Here is a 26,846-nt window from a genome sequence, read left to right as displayed (position 1 = left end):
AGGACTACATTCCCTGCATTCAACAGGGCCCTGAGAGGATGGTGGGAACATTTCTCACCCAACTAAGGAGAAAGCAAAGAATTTCTGGGCTGATGCAGAAGGCCCAGCCCCAGTGACCCACTTTGCCCTGGGGTTGGGGTCTAGCACTCTCCCCGGGGAATGCTCCGCCCATGAAAGTGAAGCACAGGGGGATGTCCTCCGTCCGTCTCTTACCTTACCCTCACCCCCTGACCTCTCCCTTCTCTTTGTTGGCCACAGGGATCTGGGTGGCTGGGGGAGCAGGGTAAAGGGAGACTAGAGGGAAAATAGAACGATTCCCTAAGATCCCTACGAACGTTGGTGGAATGATCACCACTGCTGCTTCTCAGCGCTTCACCCTGGAGAGGGCAGAGCAGAGCAGATACAGCGAAAGCGTCACACTCACCCGGTCCGTGTCTTCTTTAATTGCTTTCTTGTTTATTGTTTGTTGTACCCCACAGGAATGTGAGCTCCGTAAGGCAGAAGCCTTGTCTTTCTTGATTCCTCATTGCTGTACCCCCAGACCTCTAACCGTAGCTGGCATATAGTAAGCATTGGGAAAATAACTATTTGTGAGTGAGTGAACAGCATTGCTGCACTTGAAATGGGAGTCACACGGTTCCGCCCCACCCTCTGTCTTTGACCCTGACAGGCAAGAGAACCTTGGCACTGAGTCACAGCAGGAAACCAGGGAAAGCTGAATGGGTCAAACAGTCCAACATCTTGACTTGGATAGAACGGGGTCCCAAGCTTGGCTCGGGCACCGTGGGCAGAGTGTTTGGCCACACTGAATGTTGGTTGCCACTGTTTTAAAATGGGGTCTACTGCCTAACTTGTACTGCTGGTGTAAAAAGAAATGAAAACTAGCGTGCTGTTTTTTGGTTTAAGGTGTGAAGATGGTACACAATAATAATCATTCTTCTCCCTTCACCCACTTTTCTGTTGTCCGCCCCCCAGGGAGGGAGTTATATGTAGATCATTGTGACCGGTTCCCCCTTTCTACCCCACCCTTCCTCCACCCTCCCAGGATCGCCACTCTCACCACTGGTCCCGAGGGGTTCATCTGTCCTGGATTCCCTGTGTTTCCAGTTCTGTACCAGTGTACATCCTCTGGTCTAGCCGGATTTGTTAGGTAGAATTGGGATCATGATAGTGGTGGGGAGGAAGCATTAAAGAACTAGAGGAAAGTTGTATGTTTCATCGTTGTTACACTGCACCCTGACTGACTCATCTCCTCCCTGTGACCCTTCCTTAAGGTGATGTCCAGTTGCCTACAGATGGGCTTTGGGTCCCCACTCCACACTCCCCCTCATTCACAATGATATGATTTTTTTTTGTTCTTTGATGCCTGGTACCTGTTCCCTTCAACACCTCATGATCACACAGGCTGGTGCGCTTTGTTGCTTCTGAGCTAGATGGCTACTTGTTTATAAGGAAGACATCGGACAGTGTATGACATAACAATATAATAATTTATAAATTATTAAGGGTTCATGAAGGAGGGGGCAGGGAGGGAGGGGGAAATGAGTTACTGATGCCAAGGGCTCAAGTAGAAAGAAAATGTTTTGAGAATGATGATGGCAATGAATATACAGATGTGCTTGACACAATGGATGGATGTGTGGATTGTGATAAGAGTTGTACAAGCCCCCAATAAAATGATTTTAAAAAATAAAAAATCATCGTTTTCCTCAGAGACCCCTCGTCTCTGTTGTACTCTCTTTAAGCAAGGGTAGTAAAACGGGGAGCTATATCTCCTGGGGCTGGGCCGTTCTGTATTATAAGGGAACAAGCTGGGAATTGCCCCGGGGGAGATACAAGCACCCGTGGTGGAACATCTACCCCGGGACAGACCCCAGGGATCCCAACCGAAAGTCTCATACTGCAACCCTATTACATGTAGCTTGTGGCCAGGAGAAAGGCCACTCCAATGTTGCTGCTACTTCTGATAGGATGAAAAGAGATACATCGTATGCAACTTTTGAAAGAGAACTTTATTACCCCACTAAGAAGCAGCTGCCGTGATTCCAGACCTGGATGGGGACCAAGCCTTTGGGGTTTCCAAGCAAAGGCACAAAAAGAGTCCAGCTTTTGTCTCTGCATCACTAGACCAGGATCTAAGTAGATGTCTCAGGAAAAACACCTCACCTGCTTGGCCCTTCAGTACAGGTTCGGGCAATGCGTTCTTGTTGGATATTGGATTCTCCTGCTCCATGCCTACCTCGCTGAGCAGGAAAGTAAGTCAGATCAACATCCTAGACTTTCAGATCAGGAAGGTTATGGGATTTTAGCCATTGTTCCAGATCATCAAGCAGGAACTTTCTGGCCACCAAGCATAAAGGCCACATCCTGGAGGGCCACCCACAATTCTAGAGTGCAAAATAAGAGCCCCCTGACTTTCTAGTTGTTTCGGTGAGAACTTTACATTATAAAATGACCACATTCCAAATCCATCCTCAATTTGACATTCTGGTTGTCAACCAGGAGCATAGAGTTCCGGCCTGCTGAATGAGAACCATTTGAACATTCTTGGTGACAAGCCAGGAATTCAATCTTCTAAAATGGAACAGACAAAACCACCGGAACACAAATAATGGGTCAGGGATTAAAAGTTCTGAATGTCAATCCCAACAGTCTCACTGTCACACTAGGAACCCAACAGTTAAGGCTACCAAGCCTGGCCTTGGAATTTGGGGTAAAAAGCACAAAGCTCCATCCTTCAGAACGTTGCTGCTTTGTCCCCTTAGAGCTCTGTGGATGGTCGCTCTGTGTTAGACTTGTCCTCCTGGCTGGGCTCGGGCACACGGAAGGAAACATAGGGGCAGGTCTTGGTGTTGAGGCAGACCAGCTTCTTCAGTGTAGCAGTCTTGACAATGTTGAAACCTGTCTCACCGCCAAATGTACTGGGCTTCCAGTACTCCGGAGAGCAGATGGGGTTCCCTAGGAGTCCCTTGAGGGAAAAGGGAGCCCCAATTTCTATCATACTTTCCCCAAAGATGGAGTTCGGAAGACACTTCTCCAGAAGCAGCCCCGGGTAGAACTCCATGGCATTGATATCACCATAGAGCTCTTCCAACTCCGCCGCCATCGCCTTCTCCCCTAAAAGAGACAGAAACTAGCCTCACCGCCATGCAGCCAGGATGGTCAATTGAGGGAGGGCACCTCCTCAGCCCATCTTTTACTGAGGACAGTAAGGGAGACCGGAGCAGCCATCTGAGCAGCTGGGCACATGAGCAAACCGCTGGTAGACTTTGGGAAAAGCACAGACGGACTCTCCTCCAGGGCTGGACCTCGGGAAGGAACGTGCTTTGGAAGAGAGTCCAGGGGCTTGGATCTGCCACCACACTGTGGGACCTTGAGCTAGTCACCTTACTGCTTTGATCCCTAATTACCTGATCATTATAACAGGAAGAATGCTACCCCTCTTTCTCCCTTCTTAGGTAGACTTCAAAACCTCATCTTAGTCCACACCTCTTCATTCTGTTGAAGCTCGGAAACCCAAAGAACTGGTCCAAGCTCACAGAGAGGTACAGTGACAGCGTGTTTTTTTCTGCCACTTTGGACTTCGGGTCATAGAAATTCAAGACTAAGTGCTCTGAGGATTTTGAAAAACTCCTCGGCTGGTCCCAGGATCGCTCTCACTCTGTGGAACAACACACAGGCTAACAGTTAGGGATCAAGTTTAAACAAGCATTGAGCACTTCTTCAAGTCCATCCTCCCTGGGGCATTAATACAAAATCATAGACACATCCCATCGTGCTCAGAATCCTCCAAAGACCCTTCATTTATCTGTGGCAGGAGTCCCCCAAATTAGCCATGCGACACCTCGAGATCTCAAACATACAGATTTTTGTGCACCACCCAGCTTACTCCCAGAGTCATCATCTCTGGGATTTGGCATTGTGATTCTGTTTCCTACGTGATTCCTATGTAGCTGACCCCCTAAGTGGGCATTTAGGAGCCACTGGACAGAATAAGACATGCTGGACAATGCCAGGCGTGGCTGCTAACCAACGTTGAGAGGTTTAAGTTCATCCAGAGGGGCGTCAGAAGAAAGAATTGAAAAGCCATCCACTGAAACCACTATGTTGTCTTCTGACAGGCCTAGGATCATCAGAAGATGGGGTGACTCCATGGAAACCGGGTAGGGTTCCGTTTGTTTAGGCATCATGAAACCCAATTGTGCACAATACGGCCCCCATCACCTAAGCCCCATGTTGCAGCCACACGACTGCTTTCTGTTCCCTCAAGAGGTGCCTTCTTTCTCACCCCCGTGCCTTCTCTCTAGAAGCAGGGTGATTTGCTCTATCATTTCGCTCCACCAGTCACAACGCTCTCATTGGCCTTCCCATCCCATGGTGCTGACCCAGATCGGTGGTCTCTCCCTCGCTGTGTTTGCGCCTCCAAGGGCAAGGATTGGGTCCAGGAAACAGCTGCTCAGCTCACCTGTTAGCTCCTGGAAAGAGAGGTAGGGCTTCATGCCAAACCGCTTGCGGTACTCGTTGAAGGGCTGCAGCTGCAACTCTCGCGATTCTTTGATGGCCTCCACAGCCACGTGCAGGACGTGCTGGTCTATGTTCCTCCCCCCACCGATCTGCCAAGACATGAGCACAGGTGTCGTCTGAAAGCCAGGCTCGGCTGCCCTGTAGCCTGTGGTAGGGCCTTGGGAAACGAACGTCAGGCCCCGTTTCCTCGCTGAGCTAGACAAGAGAGCATGACCCTACGGCTGCCACTGCCATGCTCTCTCAGGGACCCACCGCAGGGATCTCAGTGTGCTCAACTTGGAAGTGTTCGGTGGGGCTGGAGGAATATCCCTAACAGTTCCCAAACTCACACTGTTGTCCCTTCCCTTAGTTCCAGATGAAAGCCCCCCAGGCCCCGCGAAAGACGTTTCTGGATCGATTAGGTTGGACAATAAAGATTCTGCCACCAAAGTGATGGCCAGCATTACCAAAGCCAAGAACAAAAGCTGAAGAGGAGGGAGCCCCAGCTCTGGAGATGAGAGACAGAAGGATTTCCGTGCCGACCAGTGATATGAAGAGAAAGATGAGGAATACTAGTGTGGGGTGCCAGGAGTTGGGGGAATCGGATAAGAAATCCACTTTATGGCTCACCTAAAATGTTTTTTAAGTTACATTCGAGCAGAGCTGATATGGACATGCCACTCTCCATGTCCATTTTTATCATAGAACAGAAATCATTCATTTTCTGTGGCTTTTGAAGATATATTTTTAAATTTATTTTGAAGTTACTAAAAATATGCAGAGCAAAACATACGAGGGCTTCAGAGAAGTCCATGCAAAAATCCCATTGCTTTTCCATTCTATTTGCCCACAAACCCTTTGGAGCCCCTACCTACCCCCATTCAGCAGTTTCTATATATGCAACTCAGTCGATCCAATTACATTCTTGTTCTCCTTCACAGAAATTCACAGCCCCTTAAACTTCGTATCTAATCTTCCAAGTCGCTGTTGTCAATTTGATCCCATGGAGACTCTTTACAAGAGCCTAATGCTAGTTTAGCGAAGCTAAACTATAGTTCAGTTCTAAGAAGGCGTCTTCGTTTACCCCTTAAAGATGAACCTGGGGCAATAATTGCAGGGTTTCACCCAGCCTTCCAGGCTCTGGGAAGTCTGGAGCATGAGAATGTAAGAGTCTGTTCTGCATTTCCCCCTTTGGGATCAGGATTCTCCTGTGGCATTTCTGGTCAAAGTCTTCATGAATGGCAGCCGGCATTCTCCAGTCCTGGCGGCTCACCGCAAAGAGGCCAGTTGTTCCTGGAGACAAGGAGCTACACATTGCATGTGCTCCTCTTATTCCTGACCCCCGCTGGTTCCAGGCAAAGAGAGACCAGTGGGGGTGCCTTCGGGGGTCGCTGGCAAGCTTGAAGACACCCAGTCACTACTCATTGAATGAAGAGGCAGAACCAAAGCATTAAACAGGTAACTAGACCAATAACTGGGACATCCCATGAAGTCAGGACCCTAGATCTCCAAAGAAACCTTGTCCCAGGAGGTTCATCATTGTACTTAAGTAGCTACTTGTTGTCGCTGTTATTGTTATAAATATATCTATCAGCCAGCTTTTGCAAGTTCAATTTTTTACAGACATGCAACTTATTGACAGCCATTACAATAATTAGCTATTCAATCAATGCAATATTTCAATCATCATTGACCCTCAACCTTTCCCTCTCCTTCCCACCCTGGTAACCACTAACAAACTTTGATCTCCATGCATTTGCCCTTTCTAGTCTATTATATAAGCTAGATCATGCAATATTTATCCATTAATGATTGGCTTGTTTCACTAAGCATAATGTCTTCCCATAGTGTAGCATAAGTGAAGACTTTAGTATTCCTACTATCTGAGTGATATTACTTGTATAGCTGTACTATGTTTTGTTTATCCATTCAGCTGTTGGTGGGCATTTAAACTGTTGCTACCTTCTGGCCATGGTGAATAAGCCTGCAAATGAACCCTGGTATACAAGTCTCTGTTGGGGCATCTGTTTCCAAGTCTTTGGGTGCATACCTAGAAGTGAAATAGCTGGGTCATGTCGTAATTGTAATTTTTCATATCTTGAGGCACTGCTGCACTACTTTCCACAGTGGCTTTACCATTTTATATTTCAACCAGCAATGGGTAACACTTCCAATTTCCCTACATCATCACTAACATTTGTTATGATCTGGGGTTTTCTTCTTTTTAAAAGCAAAAACAAAAACCTTACTCATCCCAGTGAAAGTGAGCTGGCATCTCACTGTGGTTTTGATTTTCATCTCTCTAACGGCCAATGAAGGAACCCAGGTGGTACCGGGGAATAAGTGTTGAGCTGCTAACCGCAAGGTTAATGGTTCAAACTACCACTGCTCCTTGGGAGAAAGGCAAGGCTGTCTGCTTCTGTAAAAATTTACAGTCCCGGAAACCCGAATGAGCTAGTCTGCTCTGTCCTGTTTTAATTTGCACTGAATGGTGCCTGGATGCCATTACTAAACACTTTGATTAATGGGGCTGCAATACGGCAGAATCCACTCAATGGCAGTGGGTTTGGGGCTTGAACGACTGACTCTCAGTATCTTTGCATGTGGTTGGTGGCCATTTGGATGTCCTCATTAATGGAATGTCTATTCAAACTCTTTGCTTGAATAACCCAATTGTATGAGTGGGTTATTTATCCTTTTGTTATCAACAAAGGATAAGTTGTCCAAGTTTTCCGTATATTTCAATTTTTAGATTATGGTTTGCTATACAAGCACAGTTTTTGAAGACACTCTCCCAGCCAACAACTGGTCTTCTCACTTGTTTGGTAAAGTCTTTTGATAATTTTTATGAGACTCCATTTCTTATTTTGTCTTTTACAGTGTGTGGTTTTGTTATTATATTAGACCACCTATTTTGGGAAGCAAGGCTTGACTGTGTTGTCCCTGATTTTACTTTAAGAATTTTATGGCTTTACTTTGTACATTTAGGACCTTAGTCCATTTGACATCTGTTTCTGTGCACGATGTGAGATGGATACCTCATACATGGAGTATACCTCTCCCATTTTTCTGCACGTGAAAATTCCATTTTCCATACCGTTCATTAAAAATATACTTCTTGCCCCATCAAATGAACTTAGCACCCTTGTCAAGAATAAGTTGACCATAGATGTGTGGGTTTATTTCTGGACGTTCAATTCTACTTCATTGGGATGGCGAGACGTCATCTCGCATAGTCCCTGGAAACAGCCATCTGCTTGGTAAAGTAGAGGGGCAGCAAAAAAGAGGAAGACACTCAACCAGACGGACTGACACCGTGGCTGCAACAATGGGCTCAAACATAACAACAACTGTGAGAATGGGACGGCATGGAGCCAGGCAGTGCTTCGCTCTGCTGTACATAGGGTCGCTATGAGTCAGGACTAACTGGACAAGACCCAACAACAATACGTAGTGATTGTTATACCAGTATCAAGCTGTTGTTACGGTGATAGCTGTGTCCTGCTAGTAGGTGCCATTGAGGGGATTCTAACTCATAGCGACCCTGTGTCCAACAGAACGAAACACTGCCTGGTCTTGTGCCATCTTCACAATAACAATTATAGTTGAGCCCATTGTTGCATGCACGGTGTCATTCCATCTTTTGACGGTCTTCCCCTTTTTCTCTAACCCTACTGTACCAAGCATGCTGTTCATCTCCAGGGACTGGTCCCTCCAGATGACACATCCAAAGTATGCGAGATGTGAAGCTTCACCATCCTTGCTTCTAAAGAGCACTCTGGCTACATTTTTTCCAAAACACATTTGTTCCTTCATCTAGAAGTCAATGGTGTATTCAATATTTAATATTCTTCATCAACCATGTAGTATTTTTAAGAGCAGAAAGTGTGGCGGCTCCTACTTTATTCTTCTCTTTCAACATTGCTTTAGCTATTAAGGGCCTCTTGCCATTCTATATAAGTTAAAGATTGATCTTTCCATTTCTATAGAGGAAACGGTTGCAATTTTTATCAAAATTACATTGAATCTATCGCTAGCTTTGGGTAGATTACATTGAATCTATAGCTATCTTTAGTCTTAATAACATCTTAAGACTGGGAAATCGTCCAATTCATGAACATACAACATCTCTCCGTGTATTTAAGTCTTCTTCGATCTCTGTCAGTAGTGTTTCATAGTTTTTATTGTGTAAGTCCTTCACAACCCTGGGTCAACTTATTCCTAGGTACTTGATTCTCTTAGATGCTATTGTGAATAGAATTATTTCCCTTTCAGATTTCCAACTGATTTTTGTTGGTTGACCTTGTACCCTGTAACTTTGCTAATTTCCTCTATTAGTCCTAGGATTTTTCTTGTGGGAGATGGTCTTTTCAAGAATCTGTTTTTATTTCTTTTCATTCTCTGTTGAGATTCAACAAAAATATATTGAGCATCTAATATAAAAAGTGAACCCCTAGGCACAAGCCACCACTAAGAAGAAGACAGAAGGAGTAGGAATGTAGCACCACAAAGCATCAAGTCACTCCATTCAAACCAGATAAAGCCCATCATAGAACAGGGGTGGCAACGACCTCTTCTTTCTCCTCCTTCTGCTAAGCTGCCCAGGAGAAGAAAGGCTGCAAGCTAGCAGGGATGGAGCTGAAATTTTCCTAGAAAAATTATATATCTAAACCAATTTAAACTAAACTTGGAGTTTAATGCAAGTCGTTGTAATATCCCTTGAAGCAAGAAAACACAGACTATAGCCGGGGTACCCTGGTGGGGGAAAGGAGACTTCAGAAGAAGATTCTGGTTCAGACCAGTTTAGGCGCGTGGGTTAAAGAAGGCGCTATTGCTCAGAATGAGTGCGTAGGATTAAGGAAGGATTATGTTTGGGTAGAAAAGGTATAAGATGATAGGAAAGAGGAAAAGCCCAGTTGGATAAAAATGTATGTGGGGGCAAAATTAGGAGAGGTTGTGACCATATTGGCTCTACCATCTGCAAGCTGTAGAACGTAGTCATGGGACTTAAGTTGCATGTATGCAAAAATGGGGAAATGCAATAGCATGTGCCTCACAGCGTTGCGGTGCCAGGAGATAAAGTATGCAAAGCAGCTATTACAGTGGGGCCACATGATAACTCCCAGGTCGAGAGCCTTGGGTGATGGTTTTCAGGGGTAACCCTGCTCTCTCGCTCTTCAGTCTTCTACCCTTGTGGCCTTGTGCCACATCATTTCCACACATATCACCAGGGTCATGCCTTGAAAATGTTTTGGAAACCACACCTCACCACACAAACATCATTATCTCTGTGCATCTGTGTCCCCACAGAGGACAGAAGCCCAAACCAGTCCGCAGCTGCCCACGGGTGGCAAAATATGCTAAGTTCAGTCAAATGGCCGGGAGGAGCCCAAAATCCAGATGGTGCCACAACTTCCTGATAGGGCTTGAGAGGAGAAAGAAACAAGGGTTAAAGATGAGAATTATGGCACCAGAGAGCCAGGATGAAGGATCTGGGAGCTTCTGAGTCAGGAAAAGAGAATATTTAGGAGGTAGCCAGTAAGGCCTCCCAAAAGAGGCCTATGATTTAATAAGCACATACTATGTATGTACAGGCACTTTCACATACATGACAATTCCCTGAACATCCTGTTCCTTGCATCACCTGCTCTCTGGCCTCTGGGCCTTGCCCGTGCCGCCCTGGCTCTGAAAGACAGCTGTCACCGATGCTCTCTTCCCCAAAGGAAACCGCTATCCATCATGTCACTTCCTAACCCATAACCCCCACCCTGGATCAGAAGCCCCCTCTCCCTGATCTCCCAGCACACCATGCGCTCTTTGTACTTTGGTTCCCCTCATGTGTTTATAATTCCAATGACATCTAAAAAGTATTAAACATGTGCCCGTGCCTACCGCACAACAAGTGCTCAAAGGATCTTAGCTATGGCAAGAAAACAGTCCCTCTCTAGAGTATAAGTTGCAAGAGGACCGGGGGTCTTATTCACCACTATTTCCCCCAAGACCTGGACTAGTGCCTGGCCTTGCTGAGTGGCTGAACGAACAAGACAAGGACTGAAAGGAGGCTCACAGTCCACCCTCAGAGGTTGGCACCCCTCTCCCTGTACAGAAGCAGCATGGGATGGACACCCAGATCTGCCACTGCTTGGAGCCCACAAGCCCTCCCGGGCTGCCTCGGGGACTTACCCGGCCAGCAGGCTGCCGAGAGAAGGCATCCACCAGAGCCTCGACCCCATAGTCCACCAGCATGGAGGTGTTGAACAAGAACTGCTTGTAGCTGTACTCCCGGGAGCCCACCCTGAAGGCGTCAGGCATGAGCGGGTGCCAGCGGTAGAGCTGGTTGAACTCCACAGCAATGCGGTTGCGATACTGGAACTGGACGCCAAACAGCAACTCTGGGTCGAACTTGAGCTGCAGGAAGTAGCCGCTCAGCTGCTGCACGTACTCCTCAATGACGATCTTGATGGTCTCCCCTGGGCAGGGGCCGGGCAGGCGGGAAGAGGGGCGGCAGAAGACAATGACTTAGACTCCCAGCTTGGGAATCAAGTCAGTTCCCGAAAGGTGCTGGCTTGATTTCTGCTTCTCAGTGGCCTGTTGTCCTTGCTGTCATGGCGAGTGAGATGTCCTTGGAGTGGGCCATTTCTCACTTTGTCTTTTTTACATGATGTGAACGTGAAGGAGGAACCCCCCCCCCCCCCAGGCATTCCCCCTCCCCGCCTCGCCCCCGCCCCCCACAGTTCCAAAGGTGGCTGAGCTAGCCAGGGCATGCAAAGGAAGTAGCCACGAACTACAGCTTTTTAAAGAGAATGGAGAGGCCACAAAGCATGGCAAAACAGAGGACTGACTTAGTCAGACCTCCCAGCGTGCTGTCACCCTCGAAGGTGGGGAGGAGGGGAGGGAACTTTGAAGAAACCCCTCAGAGAGCTGCTGCTGATGCTGCCAGGAGAGGAACACGGGGAACAACAAGAAGCCTCTGACGCCCGCAAGCCCCTGTGTGTCAGAGAACTGCGCTCCTGACTGTTGTCTCCAGGGGAATTCGAACTGCTCACCTTTTGGTTAGCAGCCAAGTCTTGGACCATTTGCACAACCTAACAACTCAAGAAGAAAACCTAGGCTGGAATATATTTTAAAACTCTGTTTCTTATAAGGTTTTATATGCAAGAACGCCTAAGAAGAGATTTTGGTGGGGGTACCTCACCCTCTGCTTCTCAGTAGCCCATGACCATGTACAGAACCAGGGGAGAAACAAATTGAGCAGCCCACAACAAACTGAAAACTAGTCACCTAGATTGTTAATCAGTGATATTTTGATCCATCAGTCACTAGAAAAATCGGCCCCTGGGTTTGAAATCATTAGACCTGGCCCCAAATCTGGGCTCCAGAGTGTCACTTAGTTTCTCTGAACTTCACTTCCCAAACTGTAGAATCTCTGTAAGCATAGAGCCTGCTTCAGAGAGTTGTTTATGAAGACGAAGAGTTCACAGTCAAGGTCTCCAGACTGCTTGTCCCAGGGCCCCACACATAAGGAGCGGCGACGAGACATGTGCAGGCCCGCTAGAAGCAGCAGTACTAAATAGAGGTGCAAGGGGTGAGTCCCCACCCGATGCTCACGCATCACAAAAGGTATTTGCAATGTCTCTCCATTCCCAAAAGAGTCCCCTGCCATAGCAATGAACTTCAGTGCAGGCAGACCTGGGCTCAAGTCTCCTGATGCTGAGTGATCTTGGAGAATTCACTGACCCTCCCTGAAGCTTCATTTCCCTGACAAGAACAATATATGGCTCAGAGTCTCCTTGGATGTATTGGATGTCCTGGGAGTCCTCCCTACCTTGGGTAGTCACGTTGATTGTGCTGGGCAGCCTCAAGCCACAGATTTGCCCCCCTCGGGTCAAGGTCTCTCAGGGCTGGGATTTCAGAACTAGCCTCTCTCCCTCTCCAGGCCATTCCTATGCCCAAAGCCGGACTCTTCCAGGCTCCAGTGAATCAGGCACTATAATTGGAGTCAGCCATGCCCAGTGATGGGTAACAGTGGGGGAAGGGGGTTACTGGTGACTCAGAAAGGACAGGACCTGGACAGGGATGTCAGAGGCCAAAGTCCCAGGCAGGAAACCATCTGACATTTTAAGCTGCAGACTCACCAAAGGATACAAAAATATCCTGCCCGGGTTACCCAAAAGCTCTTGATTTCCAGAAAGGCAGATAGATACAAGCAGGGCAGGAAATGTGAAGCTTCTTAAAGGCTGGGCAAGCTGGGAGTTGTCCCAACACATGTTGGGGACATCACCGGGTACAGTATCACCAAAATTGGGCACAGCTCATCAGCTTTTCTATCAGTTCCCAGCTTGCAACCAGATTATCCTGATGGTCCAGTTTCTGGAAGCCTCCTATCCCCTCCCATTCATTCTCAACAAATCCGCACAACTGCCAGTCTCCCCAGTGAGTGGATTTAGAGACTGAGTGAAAGGCTCTGTTGAGGTCTTATAGTTGGTAAGCAAGGAAGCCAGGGTTCTCATCCCAATGCTCTGTCCCTAATCCACCCACCCCCACCCACGCACATCTCAGGGGAGAGCTCACGACTGGCCAGGGCAGGGCAGGTTGGGAGCCCTCACCTATGAGGATGAGGCGGGTGGTCTGGAAGAGCTGCTCGTCATCCCAGGTGGGGTGCTCGGCCTTTAGCAGGTCACACACACGGTTGTGCTCACGCAGCCAGATTGTGGCATAGAGCATGAGCCCTGGAAGCAGCCCAAACACCTCCTGGCCCACAGCCATCTGGTCCCGGGGTGAAATGTTCGGTGGGTAGCGCATCAACACTGGTGCTTCTTCCACCGACGGGGGGTACATGTCTCCATTCAGCACCTATGGAGAGGGCCACCTGGTCACCTGGGACAGCGGGCCATCCACACCTGCCCACAACCCACACCTTTCTATGAGCTCACCCCTTCCTATTCCTACTTACAACCATCGCCCCACCCCGCCGCCCTTCCTTCCCCAAGCAGGGATGCTGCCCACCCTCTTCTACCTCTTGGATCGCTTTTTAAATGGATCCCCTTCTCTCCGCCCCCACTACCATCATCTGCATCCCTCATCCCTCGTCTCCTACCCGGATTCCTCTGAGTGGGCTTTCCACGCCCACTCCCACCCCATAACAGCTCATTCCCCCCACTGCAGCCAGAGCAAGCCTTTAAAAGAGGTTCATCGCGTGTCATTCCCTGGTATAAACCCTTCCAGGTCCCCTCTCTGCTCAGGAAGAAACTACAGTTTCTCTGAATCATTCTTATGCTTAACCAATAGGTTCAGCAACACTCCCCTTCTTTCCCTCCAAGCTGCAAGCCTTTGCCCATGCTGCGCCCTCCACCTGGGAAGCCCCGTCCCCCGCTTTGCCTTCCTAACTCCTGCTCATCCTTCATGCAGGTCTCTGTTCCTTTGTACCTGCCCAGAGTGGTTTCCCGATCCCCTGAACACTCTGGTGGCCCTGGAGCTTCTCCCTGGTAGCACTTGTCACAGGCACGATTCGCGATTTGGTCATTTCTTTATTTGCCCAATAACTATACAGAGTCTACTGTGAGCCCTAAGCTTCATCAGTGAACTTTTTGTTTCTCTTTGTTCCCCTTGTGATGTCTAATATGGGAGCCACTGCAAACAGTGTAAATAAAGAAAATAACTGCTCCTTTTATGTCATTCCATCTTTTAGAAAGTGGATACTGTAGTTATCAGGAAACTCTCAAATATGTTCAGAACGACTCAGGCACGTGAATCTATTTTTCCTATGTAAATGTTATGAAATCTAAGGGCAGATCAAATATTTTGAATGGGTGCAGCCAATTAACTATGATGTTTCCTGCGTTATCACCTGGATAACTGGGCCAAGCACATCGTAGTGCCCAATTACCCCTGCGGAATGATTAAATAAATAAATGGAGCCTGGAAATGTCCACCTCCTATTGAGCCTCAAAAATCCACTCCCCAGAATGAGATAAAAGGCCACATCTGCTCCTCGTTGGCTTCTTGTGCCTGGGGACCTCTCCCAAGGTTTGACCATTGTCCCTAGATTGTCTCTCCTCCTAGTCCACTATTGGCTCCTGCCACTGACCCTCTCAGGACAGTACCTAGGTTCCCCACAGTCTTTGCCACAAGAGACTGTCAGAGACCTTTCCCGTCAGCCCAGCCCCAGGTCCAGCACTACCTGGTATTTGAGTTTCCCATCTTCAAAGAGCCGCAGCTGATGCTGACGTTCCAGGTTGTCTCCATAAATGTGGCCTAGGTCTACCTGAGGACAGAGAGGGTATACTCAGATGTCCCAGTCCTGGCCCATAGCAATGACCCGCTGGTGCCAAGCACTGAGAAATCCTGACCTGTTCCCCCCACCCCCCACCCTCGGAGAAACTCACCCCATGGCCCAAGGCCTTGGTGAAGCCAGGACCCATCTTTCCAGAAGTTTTGAAGAATTGGTGGGTAAAATGTTGTGCAAAAAAGGCAAACATGAGGTTGGTGCCTTGAGGATCAGGTATGAACTTCCTCCGGAGCAGGAAGCGATGGGCCAGGAGCTGAGCATCTGGCAACTGTTTCTTTCCTGGTTGGGAGGTAGAAAGGAGCAGGAGTTGGCCACCTGTCCGGGTCTTCTGGGCTCCCCAGGCCAAACTGGCCCAAGCACGAAGCCCAGAGTGGTCTCTGCCAAGCCATGTATCACCCACCAGTTGGCCCCTGCACTTTCTTCTCTTCTAAGGACCTTAGAAGTATTTGTGGGTGAAATAGCATGATAACTAGAATTTGCTTTAAGTTGCTCCTTTGAAGAAAAATAAGGTGAGAAGGTGTAGAGGAAATGTTGTCATCGTTGTTAACTGCCATCAAGTCAGTCCCCTGACTCACAGTGAACCCAAGCACAACAGAACAAAATGCTGTCAAGTCCTGCAGCATCCTGACGGTGGGTGATGGGTCTGCCGGGTAAAACGTAGGAACTGTGGCCAGGTATTAAAGCTGGGAGATGGGTACATAGGATGTCAGCAGACTCAACTCTAACATACATTTGAAATTTTCCCATTTAAAAAAAATGGTTTAAAAGAAACAAGCCCACATGAACTTCCTGGTGTTGGGGCAAGGTTGCCTATGCCTAAACCTGGCTGTGCCATTGACTACCTGTGTGTACCCAGATAAGGCATTCCTGAGCCTCCATCCCTATGGCTGGAGAGCAGGCCAGGTGGTGTTTATCTTATTCACTGACTTTGAGGGTGACATGCGACAATGAAAACGACAGCAGCTGACTGGTGAGGGAGAATCTTTCAAATCAAGGTTCAACAAACATTTTCTACAAAAATCCCTACAGTAAATAGTTTAGACTTTGCAGGCCGACTACTCAACTCTGCAGGAAAAGAAGCCATAGACAACATGTAAGCAAATGGATGTGATGATGTTCCAAGACAATATTATTTGGAAAAAGCAGGAGGCAACTGGATTTAGCATCATCGGGGCCATAGTTTGCCACCTCTGCTTCCAATGATCCCAGGCTCCCTGTGTCGGGGGTTAAGACGGGTCAAGAGCATGAGCACTTGAGAGGCTTTCTTTGACCGTAAAAATGTTACCTGGGTTGGCACCCGATGCCCTAAGAGAAAGGACCTGCAGAACTCCCTGTGCTGGTACAGGCATTCCTTGACAAAACTTCTTGTACGACTAATGTCGAACCTTCAACTCTCGTAGAACCTTCTTTGGTTCAGGAAGATCAGCTGGATCCCACTGGCAGGAATGAGTATCAAGCACCCCAAAAGAGAGCTCAGCACAATGCCAGCTATCTGGCAAAACAGTCCTACTTTTAGGATAGTCACTAAACACATACAGACCACCAGAATGGTAATCACGAGCTTCAGTGTAGCCGTCAGTCTGGAACTGTTGGGTAAGCATTGGAATAACCACAGGGTCAGCTGTTTGAAACCACCAACAGCCGCTCTATGAGGGAAAGATGAGGCTTTCTACTCCTGAGCAGCTGATGGTTTCGAACTGCTGACTTGTAGATAGCAGGCTAACGCATAACCACTATACCAGGGATCCTTGAGACCAGTATTGGGTACTCCGAGTGAGTGTGTGTGTGTGTGTGTGTGTATGTGTGTGTTCCTTATTTGTGTGTGTATACCCTATACTGGTGAAATATGTGAACCTATTTATATTATTAAGAACCAAAGACAGAGTTCAGACCAATCAAACTTATTGCCAACCCATAGGACCCTATAGGACAAAGTAAACGTACCCTTTGGGGTTGCTGGGGCTGTAACTCTTTATGGATTGACGCTGTGGCTGCAACAATGGGCTCAGACAGGAGCTCAATCGTGAGGATGCAGGACCGGACAGTTCGGTTGTGCATAAGGTCACTATGAGTCAGAACCGCCTTGATGGCACCACACAACGATGATAACAAATCATTGACGGGAATACAAAGTCTCATCTTTCTACCTTGGAGCTTCCGCTGGTTTTGAACTGCTGACCTTGTGTGTAGCAGTCCAACATAGGACCAACCAAGCCACCGGGGTTCTATAGCACAGAGTAGCACAAAATAAGTGGGACATTTGTCTTTCCTTTCCACTTTTCAAGTTGTCCCCACCCCAGCAGGGTCCCGTTCCCTTCCCTTCGTTGGCCAGGTTTCGGGGGAGTTGCCCCCTTGGAGGCCCGTTTTGCTTCGGCCGGGGGTTTTTTGGTTGCCTTGACCCAAAGGGCCCCTTTCATTCCCTTTTCTTTTCTTCGTTTTCCAAGCTTGCCTTCCCCTGGTTCTGGATATATCCTTGCCCTGCCTGGGTCCACCTATTTGTGAAATGGACCAGTCATTGTTCTTTTTTGCCTTGAGTTTTTTTTTTCCCCAAAGAGAACAGTGCCTGTGATCCCTAAACCCATCCACCCACCCTATCTCATTACCTTTGGTTCCCATGGGTGTCGGGCAGTCTCGGGGCACGGAAGGCAGAATGCGGGTGTAATAGCTCACGTTGGAGAAGGACTCCCAGCTGACATAGTCATGTGCTGAGTTGTAGGTTGGGGGGCTGGGGACAAGGTTGGAACGCACTGCAGAGGGTGAAAATGTGAGTGACAAGGGGGCTCCCAGCCTCAGTGATTTCCCCTTCCCTGTCCCCTCTTGAGTTGGGACTTGCCTCACCATGACCTTACACCACCTCCCCACCCCTTGGCCTTATCAGATGTCGAAAATGGGCAGGATTTCTTGATCTGATTAGGGGAGAGCCTGCCCCCACCTACCTGTGAGTACCATGCGCATGAGCATATCCCGGATGAAGGTGGCATTGATAAACTCCCAGAGCCAGCGTCCATGGGTCAGCAGGTAGTGGACAAAAGAGGGGCTGGGCCGCAGTGTCACCCGGAGCCAGGTCCACAGCTCAGCTGCAGGGCGATAGGAAGCAGTCAGTTTGGGCCCTCTTGGCAGTACCAGAGCAGCCTGAGAGGCAGGTGAGAGCTGGGCAGGAGGGCCCAGATGGGAAAGGGAAGTCATATGGGGCAAGTGAGTAAGGATGGGGCCCTGGAAGTCATGCCACATGTCAGAGTCAGAACCAAAAATGATGACAGGGGACAGGGACCAAGGTGGGGGCCGGCCAGTGAAGACTCCCTGCAGAGCCCAGAACTAGGATGAAGGATGTGCTGGGAGGGAGAGCTCAGGCTGGAGTTCAGAGAGAGTGTCAGAATTAGAAAGAGAATGAGAACGGGGCCAGGTGAGGGTCTGGGAGGAGGAACCCAGGGGCCATGGGGCCAGTAGGGGTGAGATGTAAAGGGGGTAGGGGCTGAAAGCCCAGCTCACGGATGGTGCAGTTGGGGCCGGAGTAGCCTGTGCGGGTGCAATCACAGTGGTAGAGATCCAGACCAAAGCGGACGCAGATGCCCTGATGCTGGCAGGGATAGGAGCAACAGGGGTTCACTGTGGGTGAGAAATGGGCATTAGAGACTGTAGGAAGGCCCCCAGCCCCCCATCCTGCCCTGGATGGGGAAATGCAGGACCAGAGGTGTGTATTCAAGTCCCAACTCTGCTCTTAGTCACCGAGTGACCCCTCTCTAGATGGCAGGGTCCCCTTCAGGACCCTCCCTCATGCCATAACAGTCAGCACAACACCCTAGCCCTGCCATTGCGGGCCCGCCTCTGGAGCTCCAGCCTGGCCCACCACAAGACCGGGGGGAAGTCCCCTCCCTCCCTGCTGCTACCACAGGCCAGGGACGGCAGGCTGGACTCCAGGCAGTGGCCTCAAAGGCTAGGAAACAACTGATAACAGACTACAGTATGGGCTTCTAGGGCATTCACTTCCTGTCAAGTCAGGGTTTAACAGGAAGGGCTGGTTTTGTGGGGCTCCAAAAAGGGACAGGGGTGTGGGTCTCTCAAGTTGGGTGAGCACCTGGACATTAGAACAACGAGGTCTCTCTCCCAGCCTGCCACCCCCATTTTGGCAGGAAGAGAGGAAATGCAGGCATCCCGATTCCCACGTTGTAGATGGGGAAACTGAGGCCAGGAAAGAAGGAAACCCAGCTAGTCCCCCCAGCCCCACTGCCTCACCCTCACGCACACCCTCTGTACTGGCACAGGCTCAGCAATCAAGTTCAAAGGGCCAAGCCTTCTATAGGTGTGGGGGCAGAGATGAGTTGAGAGGCTGTGAATCAGCCTTAGCCCAAGTCAGAGGAGGCTGGTGGGGGGGCTTTAGGGTTCTGGAGAAAGTCAGGGGCTGAGGGCTTCACGGGAGAGAAGCAGCTGGAACACCTCCTGAGTGAGTGGGTGAGTGGGTGGGACTCAGGCAGCAGCCTTCTGGCCTCCTGGAGAAACCCCCACAAGGAAGTTCCTCCTCCTGTCTAACCCAGAGCTCACTGCCTCAGCGATTCCTGGAACAATGCAGACTTGTTGGAGCTTATGTGGGTCCACCACGCAGTGCCGAGCCCTCCCAAATGGGGTGGCCCCTTGGCCAAGGCCGAGAGCAGAGCCGGGGCTCCTGGCGGCAGACTTCTTCCCCAGCCTTCCCCAGCCAGTGCCTGCTCCCTCTGTAAACATACACGTGCTTCCGGGTCTGGGCTCAGCGCCAACAACGCAGGGAACTTCTGTTCTCTGTAAACTGATTGTTGGGGGTCAAGAGGCTAACAGACGTGGGGAGAAGCCCGGCATGAAATGGTCAGCTGTCTCAGGGACCCTGGTTCAGAGGACATAAGGTTGGGCAAAACCTGACTCTTTGGGTCTCTGTCACCTGATTTCACATCGTGGGGCTTTTCCTGGGCAACAGGGTCCTTCCTCCCAGCCCCTACCTCAGAGAGGGCCCAAGGCACTACCCCTTCTCTCTCTTTCTCTCTCTCTCTCTCACACACACACACACACAAGCGCGCGCCTGGAAAATGAGAAGAATCATACCAGCAGGTTTGCTTAAGCCTTGGTAGCTCTCCACAGCCCTGAGGTGGGCATCAGAGTGGTCCTGGCAGGGATGCGGGAGGGCGAGACAAGCAGGAAGGCGGCAGGATGCACAGGCCATATCGGGCTGACTCAGGCAGCGCTGGCAGCCAGGACCAGGGCCAGAGGACCGAGTAAGCGAGGTGAGCCCAGTGTGATGAGAACATGGGGAACTATTCACTACAGACCACTAAGACGGCCTGTGCTCATCCTACTGACTGGTCCTCCATGCCCATCAGGGATTGTCCACTGGACAGGAGGCTTTGGCTCCGTCACAAGGTGCCGTGGGGCCGGGAGAGACACAGCAATGTCAGTCACACGTAGGAGCAGAGCCTTGGGTGTTGTGAACAAGAAAAGTGAACTGGTTCACTATGAATAAGTGAGCATAAGGAAGCCTTGCTTACTGGCTAATCTGCCCCTGAGCAGAACCTCAGGACCCCTGCCTCCCTTCCCCCAGGCCCCAAAATGGAAGATCAGGGTCATCCCCAGAGCTGACGCCGGGATCTAGCCCCTCACAGCAAGGATTCCTCACCCCTGGCTCAGCTTGCCTTTTCATTCCTCCTCACAACACCCCGCTCACCTGCCTGACTCACTGCCCACTGCCCAGCTCCCCGCACCCCACGCCTCACAAGGCCCTCTGTCATCGATGGTCCAGTCCTGCCAGTCATCAGGCAGATGGGCAAAGGCCCATTTCTCCTCAGTAGGAAGGAGCCTCAGTGGCATCGTGGTGAAGCACAGCACGTGACAGCGAGGTGTGAGGTTGGTGGTTCAAACCCACTCCAGAGCTCCATAAAGAAGAGGCTTGGCTAGCTGTTTCTCCAAAGCTCACAGCCGAGAAGTCCCTCTGAGGGTGGTCCTGTTCTGTGCCTGGGGGGTCAGCATGAGGCAGAGTTGACTCAACAGCACCCACCACCGTCTGCCACCACAGGAAACCCAACGCCCAACCCACTGCCACCCAGGCCATTCCAGCTCATAGTGACACTATCGTTGGAGTAGAGCGGCCCCTGTGCGTTTCCAAGGCTCCAAAGCCTTGTGCTTCTCCCTCAGATTGGCTGGTGCTTTCTGAACAACTCAAGCAATTTCTAGAGTTCCTCTCCTCCCTTAGCCCCTAGGCTGAAAGATCTTCAGCTTTTAATGAGTCTGTTGCCCTTTCTGAATAAATTTCCTCCGAACCACCTGACACTCGGGACTGGGTCTTCACGCCTTACTTTCCCTAATACCCTGCTCTCCCTCACGCAGGCCACAGACTCCAGTGCTACCACCCTTCTCCCCTGTAAGCTCCCAAGAGAAGGGGTCCTACCTGCCCTGCCTTTCTCCCCGCGCCTCCCCACCCCACACCCAACACAGGGCTGTAGACTCCATTTGGGGCTCTGTGGTCCTACCGACCGACAACCCCCAACCAGGTCTGGGAGATCCTTGGCTGCCTGAGGGGCCCATGTGTACTGGCCAGAGCTCCACAAATGCATGTTGAATTAATAAATTAAGGAAACGATTGCTTCCAGCTTGGCCACAGAAACTTCCCTGCCCTCAGCAGCTCGCTCTGAAGTGTAGCATGAAGCCCTCCTGCCCTCCCTCCAGAGTCCTGCCCAAGCAGGCAGCCAAGCTAGGAACCTGGCGCTGCCCAGATCCCCTTCCTACGGAGAGAAGGGAGGCGCCTCCTCCGGCCTGGCAGTCCAGCTTTCCCTCCCTCCCTCCTCCCTCACATTTTTCCATAAACACCAGCTGCCCTGGGACAGGAAAACTTCTCCCCAACAAGGACACCAGCTGCCACAGAGACCCTAGGGATGCCAGGGTGAGTGGAGAGGAGACAGGGTGACGCCCTCTGGAGGATGAACTTGACCGCAGCTGGACCAGGAAGGCAGGTTCTTGCTCACTGAGTGTGAGAGCTCACATGCCTCCCACTGGTTGACCAGCTCAGCACCCCTCAGGAGGGCACGCCACGAGGGGTATGGGCTCAGAGAAGACAGGAGGCTTGCCCACGCCCCACAGCTCCCGAGTGGCAGGGCCAAAGCTTAAACCCGCGTCTCTTCCCCATGTCTTGGAGGAGCTCTAGGCCTGGAGCTGGAGAAGGGATGAAGGATGGCCCCCAGAATCTCCAGGTGAAAAAAGACCCCAGGTGAGGTATGTCTATCATCATTTCTTCAAGACTGGGACCTGAAAAATCATGAATGAATAAAACCAAGACCCCAGAGGGATCGCCCACCAACCCCTCCTACAACCCGAGCCTTGGAAGCTATTTGTAAGAAAGAGCATCATTCAGTCTAGCCTAGAGCCTGCATGCCTTCATGCCAGCCCAGTCCTTTGCTCAGCAGAGGGCAAAGTGATCCCAGAGTGAGCCACCAGAAAGGAGAAATGCCGAAATGCCCGTACTCAGTCTACTTCATCTTCAGTCCCAGAACCCAGCTCAGGACCAGGCACCAAACAAGTGCCCCTGACCCAAACACTAGAAAACCGGAGGCCTCCTTGCCACGGAGTAGATCCCAACACCTGGCAACCCCACATGCTTCAGAATAGATCTGCACTCCCTAGGATCTTCTAAGGCAGCAACCATGCAGAGGCAATTCACCAGGCCTTTCTTCTGCGATACCATGGGGTGGATTCCTTCTGCCAACCTTCCTAGTGGAGCACAAACCATGTGTGCCACCCCCCTGGGTCCTCACTCACTCCACTGTCATCAGGCCGATGCTGGCTCTTAAGGACTGTGAGTTCCGCGACTGTGAACTCCTTATGGGCGTGAAAAGCCTCATCTTTCTCCCATGGAGCAGCTGCTTGTTTTGAGCTGCTGAACTTGCAGTCAACAGCTAATCTCCATTGGCTGTGTGTCCTTGAGCAAGACACTACCCACCTCTGGCATTTGTTTTCCAATCTATCCAGGGAAGCTCTGAGAGCCCCTGTTCTGACATTCTGCCGCCTTCTTCATTCAGTGAGAAGGGTCGATCCTTCTCCATGATTTCTGTCACTATGCTGCTCCCACCCCAACCCCATCAGCAAGAACTTTACGACTTGCTCCCATGAGGTCCCCAAGATAGTACAGGGGGGCAGGTGATGAGCATGCCCATGCTATTCGTGAGCTGGAGGGGATGGGGGGCAATGGCGAGGCAACTAATTCACCTTCCCACAGACTAGAATGGTTCAGGACAGCCTGGTTCTAGAACCCTTCCCAACGATTTGGACAAAGAAAAGCTCCTTCTTCCCCCAGCCCCCACCTCAAGCTCTATCCAGGAATCAGAGCTGAGCACAGCAGGGGAATCCCATGCCCAACAGAGAGTCAAAGTGAGAGTCAGGGAGGGGGCCCATCAAAGTGGCTAACTCCAAATCCCTAAAGAATAATATTTAGAGAAGCTGCAGGGGGCTGGTAGTCAAAGAGCACTCAAAGGCTCTGAGGAGCCTGGCAGGGTCCAGCCTGGATACCCGGCTGAGAATGCACCGAAGGCCAGCACCCCCACACCAGGCCTAGACAACCGAGACCAGCAGCTGAAAGAGCCCGGCTGGACAGGAAGCCCCCTCCCAGCCCACAGACCCAGCTGCTGCTGGAGATAGGAGGCAGCAGGCAGTAAGCAACAGAGAGGCCTCAGCACGGGCTGGGCTCCTGTCCACATGCCAGGGTAATTGGTCTTCAGGCCTCTTACCTGGCAGAAAGGGAGCTGTGTGCCCATCCCTGGCCCAGGGGCATGGTGCTAGGCCAAGTCCAGGAGCTACAGGTGGTGAGCCTGAGCATCAAGGAGTCCCTGGTATGGCCTGGTCCTCCAAGCTGGGCTCCATCTCCTCCCTGCAGCCCTCACCTCCTGGAGGACAGGCTTCCTCTGCCCTTCTAAGGGACAACACCCAGGCGTTGGCTTCCTGAGGCAAAAGTTCAGGCAGCTTGAGCCTCAGCTCATCATCAAGTCCTGCAGTAAGCCAAACCCTCTGACCCGACATCTCACTTGTGATCTGCTCTGCCCTTGACCTTGCATTAGCTCCTTATGCTTCCTGGCCTCCAGTCTCATCCCCCTAAGGCATCTCTCTACCCTCACTCTCTCACTCCCCAGCACACTCACACTCCCGACCAAAGGCCAAGCTCCTCGCCCTGGCCTTCGAAAGCCCTTGTTGTCTTGAACTTACAAGTCACCCCAGCCTCATGTCTTCTTCTCCCAAGCACCCATCTTCCTCTCATTGTTCAGACCTACGTGCCATCGTGCACTCACCTCCCTCAGCATTCACCACACACCCCTCTGTCCCCCTTGTTCAAGGGTTTCTTCTCCTTGCATAACAGGCTGTTGGCATTGCTGTCTCCCCTATCAGACTTGAGCTCCTCCCTTTCTCTATCTCCAGGACCCAGCCTGAATCTGGCACAAAGTGAGCCCTAAGAAATGTTTGTGGACTGAAACAATTCCATTTAAACACATGTGATATAAAGGTAAGTGGAGAAGGCCAAACGGAAAATGGCCCAGACCACCCAGCTCCTAGGGTGCTCGGGATAGACAGAGGAAGCCAAACAGGGCTGGCCCCACATGCATGAAGGGCCAGGATGTGACCCGGGCAGGGCCACAGAGGAAGTACAGGGCTGATCCAGGGGCTGATAAGGGTCATAGGGGCTGTCTGGGCAGCCTGGCTGGTCCTCAGCTCACTGCAGGTCTTAGACAAGTGTGTTCACACCGCTGGCCGTGGAGGTGCCAAGAAATAGATGCACACAACCTTGTCCTGACAACTGTGACATGATAGCCACGTGAGTTTCGCATCTCTTATGTCCCCAGCCCAGACCTCTGCTCAGACCCAAACCGGGGCCTGGAGTACCCGCCCCGCCTTGGTTTCCCCAGTGCCCCCCCCCCAATCCTCTCCTCCAAGAAACCAGGTCTCATTTTACAGAGAGGTATCCCTATCACTACCTCCCCCCCTACACACACACACACACACACACACACACACACACACAAGTGCGCAGGAAGCTCAGAGCAGAGGCTGACTGAGTGAGGTGTCCTTCATCTGCAACCTCCCAGGCAGGCGCCATGGGGCACAGGCAGGGATCTAACAGGCCTGGGCTCTCCCTGTCATCCTGGGGGATGAAACCCCAAGGAGCCCAGGGTCCACTGAAGAGGGAGGGGTGTCAACTAGCTGCTGCACTCAGGTCTCCACCCAGGAGCAAAAACCTTGCTTGCAAAGGTTTCAGATCCTGCCCCCATGGTGTACAGGGTGAGCTTTGAGACGTTCCTAAATTTCCTCAACTGCACAAGGTTTAACCTCTAGTATAGACCCAACTCCCTAATTGTATGCACACACACACACACACACACACACACACACACCACACCACCCCATCTTCCCAGAGGGCTAGTTATTTGGGGCCCTCGCCAGGGGAGACCCATCTGCACTAGGGGTTGGCGTCAGCATGAGTCCCTGAAAAATGAAAAGTTGAAGAGCCTAAGTTCTCTGAGCCGCTTTGCCCTGGAGCCTCCAGCTTCTTCCGAAAGAGGCCCCCACGGAAACATGGGGTGGTGAGCCCCAGGCAGTTTAGACAACTGGGGGCTCAGCAAAGGTAGGCGGTCAGTTCCTACTCCCCCAGTTACTCCCTGCTCCGCTGCTCCTCCCGGAAAAGAACTCATTAACTCATGAAAAAGAACTCATTAACTCCTGATCTTGCCCCTCCGGTATCGGAAACCACCCCCCAACTGCCTCCGCAGCCCCTTCCCCCTGCAGGCCCCTCGGGCAGAAAGGGGAAGCTGGGCCCGCTGGCGGGGAGAGGAGGGAATGGAGCCGGGCCAGGGGTGGGGGTGGGGTGGGGGGTCCCTGTGGCAAGGAGGGGACCACCTACCCGGCGCGGGCGCCCCGGAGGCCACTGCCAGGACCGGGGGCGTGGGCAGCAGCAACAGGAGCAGCGGGACCCGGAGCGAGAGGCTCTGCCCTGCAGAGGGAGAGAGACTGGGTGCTGAGCCCGGCGGCATTCAAGGCTTCGCGGGGTCCCGAAGAAAATCCCTGGGCGCGCCGACCGACCTCCCTCCCGGGCGGGACTCACAGCTCATGGCGCGCGGACGGCTGGTGGGTGTTGGACGCCGGGAGTGGACTCCGTGGTGCGTCTCCAACCCTGCCTGGGCTCTGGCCCGCTCGCCCGTCCCCTCCCCACCCATCCCCTGGCTCCACCCCCGCCCCTCCCTCCAGCTGTCACCTCCGCTGTCCACCGCCGCAGGGACGCGTTATTAATTACTTGCAAGAGGACCCAGAAGGAGTTTGCCCGGAATCCCTGAGTCGCGTCCATTTGGAAGATTGGAAACTGAGGCTCAGAAACTTTCCGAGCAGCGCCGAGGTCACCCGGCGCCGAAAGGGAGAGTCCAGCTGGCTGGGAGCCAGGGGTCTGAGCCCCGCGCTCTGCCCTCCTACCGCTAGAAAGGGGCAGCGCAGCCATCGGTCCCCTGCAGGGACCCGCGGGGGAGATTGTCTTTCCCCTCGCCGCGGCGCTGGACTCCCCTGTGAAGCCACCGAGCTCCACAGGTGGCTCCTGCTGTCAGGACCTGGGGAACAGGCTCCAAGTCTGTGAGATGTGACCTGAGACAACTCTCTTGACCTCCTCGCTGTGCCACCCAGGAGAAGGCACTTACCCTCTCTGGTCCCTAGGGTTCTCATCTATACAGTGGGGGAAAGAATTAAACCCACCCCCAGAGGATTGTTGTAAGATAGGATAAGATGAGATAACGGACACACACACACACACACACACACACACACACACACACACCCTGAAACCCAGGTGTGGTGTCTAGCACAGAGTCAGGCTCAATTGTTGACAGACATTTTCCTCAAAGCTCCTGTACTCAGGCCAGGTCCACCCAGTGTCCATGGTCTAGCGGATCAACCCCTGCTGGCCTGCTTGGCTGTCTTTTCTTTTTTTGTTTGTTTTCTGTTTTCTTTAACAGCTATTTCAGGTGATCCTCCCATGAGAGAAGGCTGAGCCTGCGGTCACATGGTCGTAGCTCCCCAA

The 26,846-nt window shown here is 51.3% G+C and overlaps 1 protein-coding gene across 1 annotated transcript; it reads right to left on the bottom strand.

Annotated features, from left to right (window-relative positions):
- Positions 1 to 1,993: 1,993 nt before the first annotated feature.
- On the bottom strand, positions 1,994 to 25,931 carry PTGS1 (prostaglandin-endoperoxide synthase 1). The gene is made up of 11 exons (XM_004712570.2): positions 25,887 to 25,931; positions 25,686 to 25,775; positions 18,281 to 18,397; positions 17,728 to 17,868; positions 17,395 to 17,538; positions 14,889 to 15,070; positions 14,684 to 14,767; positions 13,110 to 13,356; positions 10,687 to 10,973; positions 4,466 to 4,613; positions 1,994 to 3,117 (listed from the first exon to the last, which is right to left on the bottom strand). The coding sequence occupies exons 1-11, from the start codon at positions 25,891 to 25,893 to the stop codon at positions 2,762 to 2,764; spliced, it is 1,803 nt and encodes a 600-aa protein (XP_004712627.2). The 5' UTR covers positions 25,894 to 25,931; the 3' UTR covers positions 1,994 to 2,761.
- Positions 25,932 to 26,846: the final 915 nt, after the last annotated feature.

This window comes from Echinops telfairi, unplaced genomic scaffold (assembly GCF_000313985.2).
Source record: "Echinops telfairi isolate 266 unplaced genomic scaffold, ASM31398v2 ScPeMD7_7410;HRSCAF=8448, whole genome shotgun sequence".
Taxonomy (NCBI): Eukaryota; Metazoa; Chordata; class Mammalia; order Afrosoricida; family Tenrecidae; genus Echinops; species Echinops telfairi.
The sequence above is the reverse complement of the archived record's forward strand: the minus strand, read 5'-3'. Positions and strand labels throughout refer to the sequence as shown.